Source organism: Somniosus microcephalus, chromosome 3 (assembly GCF_052327205.1).
Source record: "Somniosus microcephalus isolate GS21.2 chromosome 3, FLI_Smic_1.0, whole genome shotgun sequence".
In the NCBI taxonomy this organism is placed as follows: domain Eukaryota; kingdom Metazoa; phylum Chordata; class Chondrichthyes; order Squaliformes; family Somniosidae; genus Somniosus; species Somniosus microcephalus.
Genome location: NC_140989.1, coordinates 165,391,280 through 165,406,671, shown reverse-complemented (window position 1 = coordinate 165,406,671; position 15,392 = coordinate 165,391,280). Strand labels below are relative to the sequence as shown.

General features: G+C 55.4%; 1 protein-coding gene across 4 annotated transcripts in view; it reads left to right on the top strand.

The window, feature by feature from the left end:
• Nucleotides 1–15,392, top strand: part of LOC147121525 (syntaxin-binding protein 5) — a 324,726-nt gene that overhangs the window by 169,434 nt on the left and 139,900 nt on the right. For all 4 annotated transcript variants that reach the window (XM_085981855.1, XM_085981856.1, XM_085981857.1 and 1 more), the window contains exon 10: nt 9,469–9,623. In XM_085981855.1, coding sequence (XP_085837981.1) covers nt 9,469–9,623 — 155 coding nt within the window. The remainder of the gene's footprint in view (nt 1–9,468; nt 9,624–15,392) is intronic.

Here is a 15,392-nt window from a genome sequence, read left to right as displayed (position 1 = left end):
GGGGCCTAATCTTTCCAACTGAAAAGCAAGCGGCGGCCATTGTTTGTGATACAACACACTGACAGGTCAGGACCCCTTTTTAAATAAAAAGATTGGTGAGGTTGTAAAGTGTATGTTATAGAAAGATTTACCAGAAATGTTTCTAAGTACTAAGTTTCATGCTTCCCCACCCCTTGCTCCCCCACCTGTCAGTGCAGGGGCCCGAGGCCTAGGCTTCTCCAACGGCCAGCAGCGCAACCCCAGTCCCAGGCTTCTGGCCCAGACAGGGACCAACACTGGGAAGAGGGTCTGCTGGCTTCCCCCCCTCCCTTTCCCCCCCCCCCACCTCCCTTCCCCCCCCCCCCCACCTCCCTTCCCTCCCCCCCCGCCCCACCTCCCTTCCCTCCCCCCCCCCGCCCCACCTCCCTTCCCTCCCCCCCCCCCCACCACCTCCCTTCCCTTCCCCCCCCACCTCCCTTCCCTTCCCCCCCACCTCCCTTCCCTTCCCTTCCCCCCCCCCCCACCTCCCTTCCTTCCCCCCCACCTCCCTTCCCTTCCCCCCCCCCACCTCCCTTCCCTTCCCCCCCCCACCTCCCTTCCCTTCCCCCCCCCCACCTCCCTTCCCTTCCCCCCCCCCCACCTCCCTTCCCTTCCCCCCCCCCCCACCTCCCTTCCCTTCCCCCCCCCACCTCCCTTCCCTTCCCCCCCCCCCACCTCCCTTCCCTTCCCCCCCCCCACCTCCCTTCCCTCCCCCCCCACCTCCCTTCCCCCCCCCCACCTCCTTCCCTTCCCCCCCACCTCCCTTCCTTCCCCCCCCCCCACCTCCCTTCCCTTCCCCCCCACCTCCCTTCCCTTCCCCCCCACCTCCCTTCCCTTCCCCCCCCCCCCACCTCCTTCCCTTCCCCCCCCACCTCCCTTCCTTCCCCCCCCCACCTCCCTTCCCTTCCCCCCCCACCTCCCTTCCCTTCCCCCCCCACCTCCCTTCCCTTCCCCCCCCCCACCTCCCTTCCCTTCCCCCCCCCACCTCCCTTCCCTTCCCCCCCCCCCCCACCTCCCTTCCCTTCCCCCCCCCCCCACCTCCCTTCCCCCCCCCCCCACCTCCCTTCCCTTCCCCCCCCACCTCCCTTCCCTTCCCCCCCCCCCCACCTCCCTTCCCTTCCCCCCCCCCCACCTCCCTTCCCTTCCCCCCCCACCTCCCTTCCCTTCCCCCCCCCCCCACCTCCCTTCCCTTCCCCCCCCACCTCCCTTCCCTTCCCCCCCACCTCCCTTCCCTTCCCCCCCACCTCCCTTCCCTTCCCCCCCCACCTCCTTCCCTTCCCCCCCCCCACCTCCCTTCCCTTCCCCCCCCCCCACCTCCCTTCCCTTCCCCCCCACCTCCCTTCCCTTCCCCCCCACCTCCCTTCCCTTCCCCCCCCACCTCCCTTCCCTTCCCCCCCACCTCCCTTCCCTTCCCCCCCACCTCCCTTCCTTCCCCCCCACCTCCCTTCCCTTCCCCCCCACCTCCCTTCCCTTCCCCCCCCACCTCCTTCCCTTCCCCCCACCTCCCTTCCCCTTCCCCCCCACCTTCCTTCCCTTCCCCCCCACCTCCCTTCCCCTTCCCCCCACCTCCCTTCCCTTCCCCCCCCACCTCCCTTCCCTTCCCCCCCCACCTCCCTTCCCTTCCCCCCCCCACCTCCCTTCCCTTCCCCCCCACCTCCCTTCCCTTCCCCCCCCCACCTCCCTTCCCTTCCCCCCCCCCCACCTCCCTTCCGCCCCCCCACCTCCCTTCCCCCCCCCCCCAGCTCCCTTCCCCCCCCAGCTCCCTTCCCCCCCCCCCAGCTCCCTTCCCCCCCACCTCCCTTCCCCCCCCCCCCACCTCCCTTCCCCCCCCCCCCCACCTCCCTTCCCCCCCCCCCCCACCTCCCTTCCCCCCCCCCCCCACCTCCCTTCCCTTCCCCCCCCCACCTCCCTTCCCTTCCCCCCCCACCTCCCTTCCCTTCCCCCCCCCCACCTCCCTTCCCTTCCCCCCCACCTCCCTTCCCTTCCCCCCCCACCTCCCTTCCCTTCCCCCCCCACCTCCTTCCCTTCCCCCCCACCTCCCTTCCCTCCCCCCCACCTCCCTTCCCTTCCCCCCCCCACCTCCCTTCCCTTCCCCCCCCCCACCTCCCTTCCCTTCCCCCCCACCTCCTTCCCTTCCCCCCCACCTCCCTTCCCTTCCCCCCCCACCTCCCTTCCCTTCCCCCCCCACCTCCCTTCCCTTCCCCCCCACCTCCCTTCCCTTCCCCCCCACCTCCCTTCCCTTCCCCCCCCACCTCCTTCCCTTCCCCCCCCACCTTCCCTTCCCCCCACCTCCTTCCCCCCCCCACCTCCCTTCCCTTCCCCCCCACCTCCCTTCCCCTTCCCCCCCCACCTCCCTTCCCTTCCCCCCCCACCTCCCTTCCCTTCCCCCCCCACCTCCCTTCCCTTCCCCCCCCCCCACCTCCCTTCCCTTCCCCCCCCCACCCCATCCCCCCCCCACCTCCCTTCCCCCCCCCCCACCTCCCTTCCCCCCCCCACACCCTTCCCCCCCCCCCCACTCCCTTCCCCCCCACCTCCCTTCCCCCCCCCCCACCTCCCTTCCCCCCCCCCCCCACCTCCCTTCCCCCCCCCCCCCCACCTCCCTTCCCCCCCCCCCCCACCTCCCTTCCCCCCCCCACCACCCTTCCCCCCCCCACCACCCTCCCCCCCCCCCCCCACCTCCCTTCCCCCCCCCCCCACCACCCTTCCCCCCCCACCTCCCTCCCACCCCCCCCCACCACCCTCCCCACCCCCCCCCCCACCTCCCCCCCCCCCCCCCCAACCCCCCCCCCCCCCAACCCCCCCCCCCCACCTCCCTTCCCCCCCCACCACCCTTCCCCCCCCACCTCCCTTCCCCCCCCCACCTCCCTTCCCCCCCCCACCTCCCTTCCCCCCCCCACCTCCCTTCCCCCCCCCCCCACCTCCCTTCCCCCCCCCACCTCCCTTCCCCCCCCCCCCACCCCCACCCCCCCCACCTCCCTCCCCCCCCCCCCACCCCCCCCACCTCCCTTCCCCCCCCCCCCACCTCCCTTCCCCCCCCCCCCACACCTCCCTCCCCCCCCACCTCCCTTCCCCCCACCCCCCCCACCTCCCTTCCCCCCCACCTCCCTTCCCCCCCACCCCTCCCCCCCACACCCTTCCCCCCCCACCTCCCTTCCCCCCCCCCACCCTCCCCCCCCCCCACCCCCATCCCCCCCCCCACCTCCCAACCCCCCCCCCCCCACCTCCCTTCCCCCCCCACCTCCCTTCCCCCCCCACCTCCCTTCCCCCCCCCACCTCCCTTCCCCCCCCCCACCCCCTCCCCCCCCCCACCACCCTCCCCCCCCCACCTCCCTTCCCCCCCCCCACCACCTCCCCCCCCCACCCAACCCCTTCCCCCCCCACCTCCCTCCCCCCCCCACCACCCCTCCCCCCCCCCACCTCCCTTCCCCCCCCCCCCACCTCCCTTCCCCCCCCCCCCACCTCCCTCCCCCCCCCCCACCTCCCTTCCCCCCCCCCCCACCTCCCTCCCCCCCCCACCCCCCCCCCCCCCCACCACCCTTCCCCCCCCCACCTCCCTCCCCCCCCCCCCCCCCCCACCTCCCTCCCCCCCCCCCCCCCACCTCCCTTCCCCCCCCCACCTCCCTTCCCCCCCCACCTCCCTTCCCCCCCCACCTCCCTTCCCCCCCACCTCCCTTCCCCCCCCACCTCCCTTCCCCCCCCCCCCCCCCACCTCCCTTCCCCCCCCCCCCACCTCCCTTCCCCCCCCCCCCACCTCCCTTCCCCCCCCCCCCACCTCCCTTCCCCCCCCCCCCCACCTCCCTTCCCCCCCCCCACCTCCCTTCCCCCCCCCCCACCTCCCTTCCCCCCCCCACCTCCCTTCCCCCCCCACCTCCCTTCCCCCCCCCACCTCCCCTTCCCCCCCCCCACCTCCCTTCCCCCCCCCCCCACCTCCCTTCCCCCCCCACCTCCCTTCCCCCCCCCCCACCTCCCCCCACCTCCCTTCCCCCCCCCCCCCACCCCCCCCCACCTCCCTCCCCCCCACACCTCCCTTCCCCCCCCACCTCCCTTCCCCCCCCCCACCTCCCTTCCCCCCCCACCTCCCTTCCCCCCCCCACCTCCCTTCCCCCCCCCACCTCCCTTCCCCCCCCCCCCACCTCCCTTCCCCCCCCCCCCACCTCCCTTCCCCCCCCCCCACCTCCCTTCCCCCCCCACCTCCCTTCCCCCCCCCACCTCCCTTCCCCCCCCCACCTCCCTTCCCCCCCCCCACCTCCCTTCCCCCCCCCCACCTCCCTTCCCCCCCCACCTCCCTTCCCCCCCCACCTCCCTTCCCCCCCCCCCTCCCCCCACCTCCTTCCCCCCCCCCACCTCCCTTCCCCCCCCCACCTCCCTTCCCCCCCCCCACCCTCCCTTCCCCCCCCCCCACCTCCCTTCCCCCCCCCACCTCCCTTCCCCCCCCACCTCCCTTCCCCCCCCACCTCCCTTCCCCCCCCCACCTCCCTTCCCCCCCCACCTCCCTTCCCCCCCCCACCTCCCTTCCCCCCCCCACCTCCCTTCGCCCCCCCCACCTCCCTTCCCCCCCCACCTCCCTTCCCCCCCCCCACCTCCCTTCCCCCCCCCCACCTCCCTTCCCCCCCCACCTCCTTCCCCCCCCCACCTCCCTTTCCCCCCCCCACCTCCCTTCCCCCCCCCCCCACCTCCCTTCCCCCCCCCCCCACCTCCCTCCCCCCCCCCCCCACCTCCCTTCCCCCCCCCCACCTCCCTTCCCCCCCCCCACCTCCCTTCCCCCCCCCACCTCCCTTCCCCCCCCCACCTCCCTTCCCCCCCCACCTCCCTTCCCCCCCCACCTCCCTTCCCCCCCACCTCCCTTCCCCCCCCACCTCCCTTCCCCCCCCACCTCCCTTCCCCCCCCCACCTCCCTTCCCCCCCCCCACCTCCCTTCCCCCCCCCCACCTCCCTTCCCCCCCCACCTCCCTTCCCCCCCCCTCCCTTCCCCCCCCCTCCCTTCCCCCCCCCACCTCCCTTCCCCCCCCCCTCCCTTCCCCCCCCCACCTCCCTTCCCCCCCCCACCTCCCTTCCCCCCCCCCCACCTCCCTTCCCCCCCCCACCTCCCTCCCCCCCCCCTCCCTTCCCCCCCCCCTTCCCCCCCCCCCCCCCCCCGCGCACCCCCTTCCCCCCCCCCCGCGCACCCCCTTCCCCCCCCCGCGCACCCCCTTTCCCCCCCCCCGCGCACGCGCTCGCTCTCTTTCTCCCCCTCCCCCCCGCACCCCCTTCCCCCCGCACCCGCACCCCCTTTGCCCCCCCCCCCCCGCGCACCCCCTTCCTCCCCCCGCACGCGCTCGCTCTCTTTCTCTCCCCCCCCCCCCCCCCCCCCCCCCCCTCAGTCGCTCTCTCTCTTCCAACAAGAACATGCCCTCGAGAAAGCCTCGGCACCGCCGGGTACTCCAGCTAGTACGCAATAAGTAACAAGTACAGAACGCACTGAAGGCCGATAATGTCATCCTGATGTAAAACCAGGTCAACCGGAGAAGAATTTAGGAGGATATTTAGTTCAACCTACATCTCCAGATAGGATGAGGGAACTATTCACAGTGTTGGAGTACAGTCAACTACCAGCAACTCATGTTCCATGAGTGTAGTGTTAGCTTTCAGAAGGAGAGGGTTCGTGGATTTCAGTGTGGCCTCTTCAGTATCTTCTTATTTTGTGCTTTGAATATGTGGATAATGTGATTGAATCTGTGCCTGAAAGGCCATGTTGCATTTGAGTATTAGAAAATCTGAGTGTTTCCCATGTTTGCTTAGAAATTGGCAACAAATTGCCAACAAACATAAATTTCTTGGATTCTTTCAGGTACTGCTGCCAAGTCAGATATGCCTCCTGGTCAGTATTCTGTTAGGGTTCGTTTGTTTCTAAATTGAATGACAAATGCCAGGTTGTGGGAATAGCCTTCGGCACTTCAATGCTATTGACGCAATTGTTAGAATTGGCAGTACTGTTGTAATTTGTAGGTGTGTTGCCTCTACATACAAACCATAACAAATTGTGCAAACGTTGCTGGTGTTTTAAATCAAACACATGCATGGGTCTTGAGGTGTAGGGATTTGAGGTAAAAGAAATAGAATCTTGCCCAAATAAAAGTAATACTCTTTCATCAACAACCGCTCACCTACAGAGAACTTTGGGGAGGAGGGGCGGGGTGAGAAAGAATAGTGAATACAGCAAAATAACAGTAGTTATATAGTTTTAACCTCTTTTATAAATGGTTGTACGATTGTTGTCTTGACTTTGCAGTTTGAGGTGTTCAGTCCATATTACTAGTGATGTGTTCTCGGTCAGAAGGATTCAGGTAATATCTGTCATGGGATCAGATTCTGTACATCAGGATGCTGAGGTATACACTTCTTGAGCAACGAAGGTCCGAAACCTTAACATGAATTGCAGGGAAAAATATCTCAAGAATGGATTTAAGGAGTATGCCCCTGGAAAAAGCACAGTTTGACAAAGGACAGCCAGCAAGGATTTAGGAAAGGGAACTGGTACTTAAAGAACTTCTCAAAAATGAGTCTGTCTTGGTGGAAAGGGGAATGCAGCAGTAGATGAAAACTCCACTGTCTGCCATAGTTGGAGGGGTTCCCTTCTCCCCCAGAAGCATAATGGAAAATTTATGAAACAAGAATGCTATTATAATACTGTAATTTGATGATGGTGGTGTCAGATTTCTGAACAAGTTGAAGTTGGCGAGGTGGAGCTGGGGAGGCCACCAAAGAGGATGTTGGCAAAGCCATGTCCAGAGGTGACAAACGTGTGGATGATGCTTTCCGTGGCAGTGGGTGGGGTATGTTCGGGACAGAGATGGGCCATGTTTTAGCGGTAGAGGTCGGCAGCCTTGATGAGTTTGGCTAGCAGTATGCTCGGGTTGTGTACCATTAGGTTGAGCTTGGGCAGTCCCAGGAAGGAGATGCAATCGGGGCTACTTTTTGGCGGGTGTCAAACAGAATGGCCTCGCCAAATGCTGAGCTGCAAGTAACTCTGTCTCATCCATAACTTCATCAGCAGTGTGACAGCACAGTGCCAGTCCTGAATGAACTGGTGCTGGAGAGGTGAAGCTTGGTATCCTTAGCATACAAGTGAAAAGCTAAAACCCCCCAAGGGAAAACATATAAATGAGGAATGGGCCCAAGGAAGGAACCTTGTGGCACACTAGCAGTGACTACGTGAGTAGCGGAGGATAAACCATTGAAGGAGAGTCCAAAACTAGGGGCCATAATTATATGATCGTCACTAATAAATCCAATAAGGAATTTAGGAAAAATTCCTTTACCCGGAGAGCGTGGAACTCGCTACCACATGGAGTAGTTGAGGCGAATAGCACAGATGTATATATCACAAGGTGAAGCTAGATAAGAACATGAGGGAGAAAGGAATAGAGGGATATGAAGTAGGGTGGGAGGAATTGAAGGGTTCCCTAAACCTCTCCTCTTTTAAGGCGCTCCATAAAACCACCTACTTTAACCAAATTATTAGTCATCCATCCTAATATCCTCCTTTGGTTTGGTGTCAATTTTTGTCAGATTACACTCCTGTGAAGTGCCTTGAGATGGTTCCCAATATTAAAGCTGCTATATAAATGCAAGTTGTTATTGTTGCCATGTTACGACTCTGAATAATTGTGCCTGGAATACACAAGATGGCAGGACGATGTTCTGTTCATCTTGCTACAAATTCTGCTTTAGATATTCTCTCAATGCAGGAGTGTGCCCATACTGACCAGTGACAGTTAGGGCAAATTTAACACATTTCAGCAGAGCTCCTTCCTCAAAGAAGAGAAATAGGAAACCATGATGCCCTGTTCCAGTCAGCAGGCTAGATACATGCTTTTGATGGCCATCTGCATGTTATCACTTCCAGTATAAGTAATTGGACAGTGTGTGCGTTGTCTGAACTCGGTAATGTTAGTGCTGTACGTTCTCTGAACTCGAACGTGTTAGTGCTGTACGTTCTCTGAACTCGAACGTGTTAGTGTTGTATGTTCTCTGAACTTGGTAAGGTTAGCACTGTGTGTTCTCTGAAATTGGTAGTGTCAGCTCTGTGCACTGTTTAATACTGTAGTACCGATGAGGATGTGGAAAGTAGGCTCTGATATTGCTGATTTGTATGAATATTTGGGCAGAACAAAGAATTTGAAAGAGAACAGCCAAATTCAGAAAGATTGAATCCATTTGGCCAATGCAGACATGCAGTTCAGTATACAGAGATGTAAAATTATTGGTCTGGGGGTTTGAGCTTGTTGAGTGCTGCAGTGATAGTGTACTGATCAGGACAGGGAGTCGAAGCTGCTTGTGTTTCAGTATAGCAGTAAACAGGGCTGGAAACGATCAATGTCCCCATAATTCAAAAAATACTTGTTTCTGTTTGTCTCTTTTTTTTCTCTCTCACTTTGACTTCTCTCCTCTCTTTCCCCCCCTCTCTTTCCTCTGTCTAGTTTCCTCAAATTCATTTGCCTCTCTGGGCAATCTTTTCACTGTATTCCTCACCCACCGTGTAAAGTAATAAATTTAAACTGTCCGTTCACTGTCCCTATTCTGAGCTCGAGTCTGTGGACAATTTGTGACTGCATGAAACATATTATATGGGTAGAGTTCATCTCTAACCTCTACGATATTGAACATATCAATAAGGTGTCTCTCAGCTGCCTTTTCTCCACTGCCAATATTCCCCATTTCTGGAGGCTGTCCTTGCAGTTCAGGTGCCAGTCTGTTTAGTTACCTTTCACTGTGCCCTCTCCAGTGCCAGGATCCCCTCGTACAGTTACCAGAATTTTACGCAGTAGTGCAGGCAGTGCTGGGCTGGAGCTTTGGGTAAGTTTATTTTCACTTGGTTTGACCTTTGATCTATCCCTCTGACCAGGTGCTGATCTATCCCTCTGACCAGGTGCCCGAAGGTATCTGCTACTATTTCAGGACTAACTTCAGCTCACAGTATGGTGCTCTCATAAGTTAATTACTGTTTTGTATATTGAAAGCCTCTCTACAAATAATATTTGGGTTTAACCTGTCTGCAGAGACCAAACGACATTGATATAGCTAAATGACTCTTTCAAAAGTATTAAGCATCTATTTCCGAACTGCCTTGTCATTAAAGGCAAGCAGTTACAAAGCATTTCAGAACATCATTTTTTGAAGTGATTGTTGATCAATTCTGCAAAAGGACTTTTCACAAGTTATCCATTTCTCCACAAGCTTAATTAGCACAAAAAGCTATTGGATATTCTTCTCTTTAGGATAGTGCATCAAGGTGTATTCCAAGTATAACACATTGTTTGCTTTGAAAGATGAGCATTCCAGTAGCTATAAGCTATTAATAGCAGTAAAATATTAGTTTGAGATTTTGCTGTTTCCGACCACTTTAGCATAGAAAATCAGATCTTAAATACATAATTGGTTCAAACTAATATTTATAATTTTTGTTTCCAGAGATCCTTTCATCATTTTTTCAGGAGGTCTGTCCTATGATACTGTAGGGAGAAGACCGTGCTTGACAGTGATGCATGGGAAGAGCACTGCAGTACTTGAAATGGACTACCCGATTGTTGACTTTCTCACCCTCTGTGAAACGCCATATCCAAGCGGTAGGTTTGCCCAGTTACAGGAAACTTTGTGTTATCCGGAGGCTAAATGTCCGGCAAGCTTGAGCCACCGGCAAAAATCAGGAGCCGTTTTGTTAGGTTTTTTTCTTCTCGTGGCTCTTTTTTCAACAGTCAGGCTCTGCAAAGTCTCTCTGAAGCTGTTGCTAAGCGACAGAGACGCTTCCAAGGTACGGCCGACTGTTTAGAAGCTGTTGCTAAGCAACAGTGTTTGTTGCCAGATACGGAGCTCAAAAGCTCCGTATGCTTCAACATTAAAGCTGGTTTGTCCGGCAGTTTTGAGGGAACGGCAACAACTCGGTGCCGGATAGCACAAAGTTTCCTGTACCCGGTTTGTACCAGCTGTGACAATTTTGCATTCTGCTATGTCTTCCTGCAATTCACGAAAATAAAAATCGGTCAAAAAATGTATTTGCTCTTCATAGACAAATTGCATTTGAAGTTTACACTTTGTGACTGAATCTTATTTGTGGAACATTCTGGATGTAAACTATTCACATAGGAAAGTAAAGGACGTGCATTTATATAGCACCTTTCATGACCTCAGGATGTCCCAAAGCGCTTTACAGCCAATGAGTACTTTTGAAGTGTAGTCACTGTTGTAAGGAAATGCAGCAGTTATTTTGCGCACAGCAACTCCTACAAACAGCAATGTGATACATGAACAGATAATCGGATTTTAGTGATCTTGGTTGAGAGATAAATATTGGGCATGTTACCTGGGAGAACTCCCCTGCTCTTCTTCCAATAGTGCCATGAAATCTTTTACGTCCACCTGTGAGGGCAGATAGGGCCTCGGTTTAACGTCTCATCCGCTGGATGGCACCTCTGACAGTGCAGCACTCCCTCAGTCCTGCACTGGAATGTCAGCCTAGATTATGTGCTCAAGTCTCTGGAGTGGGATTGAACCCATGACCTCTGATTCAATTGTGAGAGTTCTACCATTGAGCCAAGGCTGACATCATTATAAAAACTGATCACTTTGCCTGAGATTACTTATTCCAAAAAAAACTCGCTCCCTTCAGGTGAGCTTACAGTTCATTGCAATCTAGTCATTGATTTTTAAGTTTGGGCAAAGGAGGCCAAAAAAATAGTTGCTAAACTACCTATGGTAATACTAAAGACAGTGTTATCGTGGAACTTTCAACCAGTGAAATGCTGATTCATTTGTGAGTATGCTCAGACCTAAATTGACATGTGTGCCTTGCGGGAGGGAGAACTCTGCTAAGTGACTATTTCTGCAAGAACCAAGCTTGGCTTTTGATGGGCTGGTTGACATCTGTGCAGATGTTTGTGGGCTGGTGACATCTGTACAGATATTTGTGGGCTACACAGTCCCAGCTGCCTGACCAAGGAGGATCTTGGAGTAGAGGGCCCCTCACCGTGCGCTATAGCCACTGACGTGTGGGTCATCTCCCAATGGTGATGCCCTCACCATGGGATATAGCCACTGACGTGTGGGTCATCTCCCAATGGTGATGCCCTCACCATGGGATATAGCCACTGGAGTGTGGGTCATCTCCCAGTGGTGATGCCCTCACCGTGGTTAAACTGTCATCTCCTGTCACTGACAGAAGAATTCATTGACCATCAGTACCTGTGTTGAGAACAGATGTTGGCTTTTAAAAAACCGAACCTAGAATTCAGTAAAACTATCTTAGACATTGACGTAAGAAAACTACTAAGCACTTGGTTTGAGTATAAAACAAGGCTTTAATCAACTGTTTCACAACCATGAGCTCTAGTTACATCACTAGTTCCTGGTTACAAAAACGTCCTGAGCAAGCTGGGCCCACGCCTGAGTATTTATACTTTCCTTGGACGGCGCCACCAGCTGGCTACCCTGTGTTATCTCATGAGTAATTTCTACATGAATGGTAAGATTCATGACGGGCATACATTTTGCTCTTGTGTTTTACTCAGACCCTTAGTCAGATTACTGCCTGTGAATCATTCCTGAAGTATTTATTCTCAAGTTCAAATAAGTGCATTACTGGATGTGAATGCAGTGTTTTAGCTACTCTTGTTAGATAAAGATTCTTAGATTCACCAGTCTTGGAAAGTACTTTTGCCCCATAATGTAATAGTTTCAAACACATGCAATATTGTAGCACATTGTTCACTGATCAGAAGGTTATGTAATTTTTATGATCAAATCTGTAAATTAACACCAACAGCAACTTGTATTTATATAGCGCCTTTAACGTAGTAAAGCGTCCGAAGGTGCTTCACAGGAGCGTTATCAAACAGAATTTGACACCGAGCCACATAAGCAAATATTAGGTCAGATGGGTTTTAAGGAGCGCCCTAAAGAAGAGAGGTGGAGAGGTTTAGGGAGGGTATTCCAGAGCTTAGGACCTCGGCAGCTGAAGGCACGGCTGCCAGTGGTGGAGCGATTAAAATCAGGGTACACATGAGGCCAGAATTGGAGGAGCGCAGATATCTTGGAGGATTGTAGGGCTGGAGAAAGTTTCAGAGATAGGGAGGCACGAGGCTGTGGAGGGATTTGAAAACCAGGATGAGAATGTTTGAGCACGCCTTGATTTAATCGGGAGCCAATGTAGGTCAGTGAGCACAGGGGTGATGTGTGAACAGGACTTGGTGCGAGTTAGAATACGGGAAGTAGAGTTTTCAATCAGCTTAAGTTTATGGAGGGTCGAAGATGGGAGGCCGGCAGGGGGTGCATTGGAATAGTCAAGTCTAGAGGTAACAAAGGCATGGATGAGGGTTTCAGCAGCGGATGCGCTGAGGCGGGGCAGAGTCAGACGATGTTACGGAGGTGGAAGTAGACAGTCTTAGTGATGGCACGGATATGTGGTCGGAAGCTCATCTCGGGGTCAAATACGATACCAAGGTAGCAAACAGTCTGGTTCGGCCTCAGACATTTGCCAGGTAGAGGGATGGAGTTTGTGGCTAGGGAATGAGTTTGTGGCTAGGGAACGGAGTTTGTGGCAGGGACCAATGACTGGCTTCGGTCTTCCCAATATTTAGTTGGAGGAAATTTCTGGTCATTCATTACTGGATGCTAGACAAGCAGTCAGACAATTTTAGAGACAGTAGAGGGGTCTAGAAGGATGGTGGTGAGGTAGAGTTGGGTGTCATCAGCATACATGTAGAAACTGACACTCTGTTTTCGCATGATGTCACCGAGGGGCAGTATGTAGATGAGAAATAGGAGGCCAAGGATAGATCCTTGGGGGACCATAGGTAATGGTGTGGGAGCGGGAAGGAGAAGCCATTAGAGGTGATTCTCTGGCTAGATAAGATAAGTTAATCGATAAGAATGGAACCAGGCGAGTGCAGTCCCACTCAGCTGGACGACAGTGGAGAGGCGTTGGAGGAGGATGGTGTAGCTCACAGTATCAATGGCTGCAGACAGGTTGAGAAGGACAAGGAGGGTAGTTTATCATTGTCACAGTCACATAGGATGTCATTTGTGACTTTGAACTGTTTCGGTACTGTGGTACTAGCATCAAAGGGGGAGGCGAGGATGTGCTTGAGCAGATTGGTAGCTGCAGAAATGTCGTGGTGAATGGAGGGCCAAAGGCCAAAGGCCAGACAGTTGGGAATTTGAAAGTGCAGTTGTAAGTGAATTGGGAGAGTTTTTTTTCCAGGGACGAACACAGAAGGAAGTAGGGTTGGGAGCAGGAAGAGGGATATGGGTGGAGAGAGATACTAGCAAGTGATCAGAGATGGCCTTATCTGTGATTGACGCGATGGGAGTAGCGAGGCCACATGAGAAAGCAAGGTCAAGGAGGCTGCCGTGAATATGGGTATGGGAGTTTATATGGCGGGAGAGATTAAGGGAGGATAGGAGGGCAGTGAACGCAGAGGAGAGAGAGCATGATGAGTTGAAATCACTGAGGATAAGTCGTCGCTCGGTGCTGAGGGAGGAAAGCAGCGAAGCTATCTCGGTGAGAAATTTGGCGTACTTGTGTGGGCAGTAGAGAACAAGGATTTTGAATGAGAGGCGAGAGAGGTGGAACAAGGTGAGATGCTCAAAGGAGGAGATGGTGCCAGAGGAGTAGGGGGACAGACCAGGGTGTGATTTGGTGCTGAGAGCCATACCGCCACCATGGCAGTCTGGGCGGGGCAAATGGCGGAAGGAGTAGCCAGGCAGGGAGGCTTTTAAGGGGAAGGTGTCATCACCCCTAAGCCAGTTTTCGTCCATGCTGATGCAATCACCCTTCAATGTGACTTTTTACTCACTGCACTTTGTCGAGCAATTGTCAAAAATGCCTTCCTTTTTAAAAAGAAAATGTGATCTCAGATGTAGAAAGCGAGAGTGCATTAAACAAATTGTGTTCACTGTACCAGAGAACTGAGGTGAGCAATGCCAAGGTGAGTGGGTCACTCGTGTGTTTTGTAGGGGAAAGGGACAAATAATGTTCTACTGTACAATGTATTATAAGTATTATAATGTATTATAAAAGATGCAATAACAGAGCACTTGGAAAACAGTGACACGATCGGACAAAGTCAACATGGATTTACAAAAGGTAAATCATGCTTGACTAATCTACTAGAATTTTTTGAGGATGTAACAGGTAGAATAGATAAGGGAGAACCAGTGGATGTGGTGTCTTTGGACTTTCAGAAGGCTTTCGATAAGGTGCCGCATAACTGCAAAGTTAAAGCACATGGGATTGGGGGTAAGGTACTGACTTGGATAGAGAACTGGTTGGCAGACAGGAAGCAGAGAGTTAGAATAAACGGGTCTTTTTCCGAGTGGCAGGCAGTGACTAGTGGGGTACCGCAGGGATCGGTGCTAGGACCCCAGCTATTCACAATATATATATTAATGATCTAGACAAGGGAACTAGATGTAATATCTCCAAGTTTGCAGACGACACAAAGCTGGGTGGGCGTGTGTGCTGTGAGGAGGATGCAGAGAAACTCCAGTATGATTTGGACAGGTTGGGTGATTGGGATTAGAGTACAGGAGCAAGGATGTCTTGCTGCAGTTGTACAGGGCCTTGGCGAGACCACACCTTGAGTATTGTGTGCAGTTTTGGTTGCCTTATCTGAGGAAGGATTTTCTTGCCATGGAGGGAGTGCAGCGAAGATGCACCAGACGGCTACCTGGGATGGCAGGAATGACGTATGAAGAGAGATTGGGTCGATTAGGCTTATATTCGCTAGAGCTTAGAAGAATGAGAGGGGATCTCATTGAAACTTAAAAAATTCTAACCGGACTAGACAGACTAGATACAGGAAGGATGTTCCCGATGGCGGGGGAGTCCAGAATCGGGGGTTACAGTCTAAGGATAAGGGGTAAGCCATTTAGGACTGAGATAAGGAGGAATTCCTTCACCCAGAGAGTGGTGAACCTGTGGATTTCTCTACCACAGAAGGCAGTGGAGGCCAATTCATTAAATATATTCAAGAAGGAGTTAGATATATTTCTTAAGGCTAAAAGGATCAAGGGATATGGGGAGAAAGCAGGGACAGGGTACTGAATTTGGAAGATCAGCCATGATTTCATTAAATGGCATAGCAGGCTCGAGAGGCCGAATGACCTACTCCTGCTCCTATCTTCTATGTTTCTATTAAGTAGCGGGAGTGGCTGTGCTAGTGAAGGATTGTATTAGTGAAGAATTCTGTCGGCGCTGGAATGAAAGCATGACCCAGAGGGTTGCTTTGAGACAGAATCCATATGGATAAAGTTAGAAATAGGAAGGGAAGAGATAAAATTCTTGCTGTGCATCTCCCCCCACCCCCCCAGGGTAGTTCCTTGCTTCAAGGTGCTGCAGT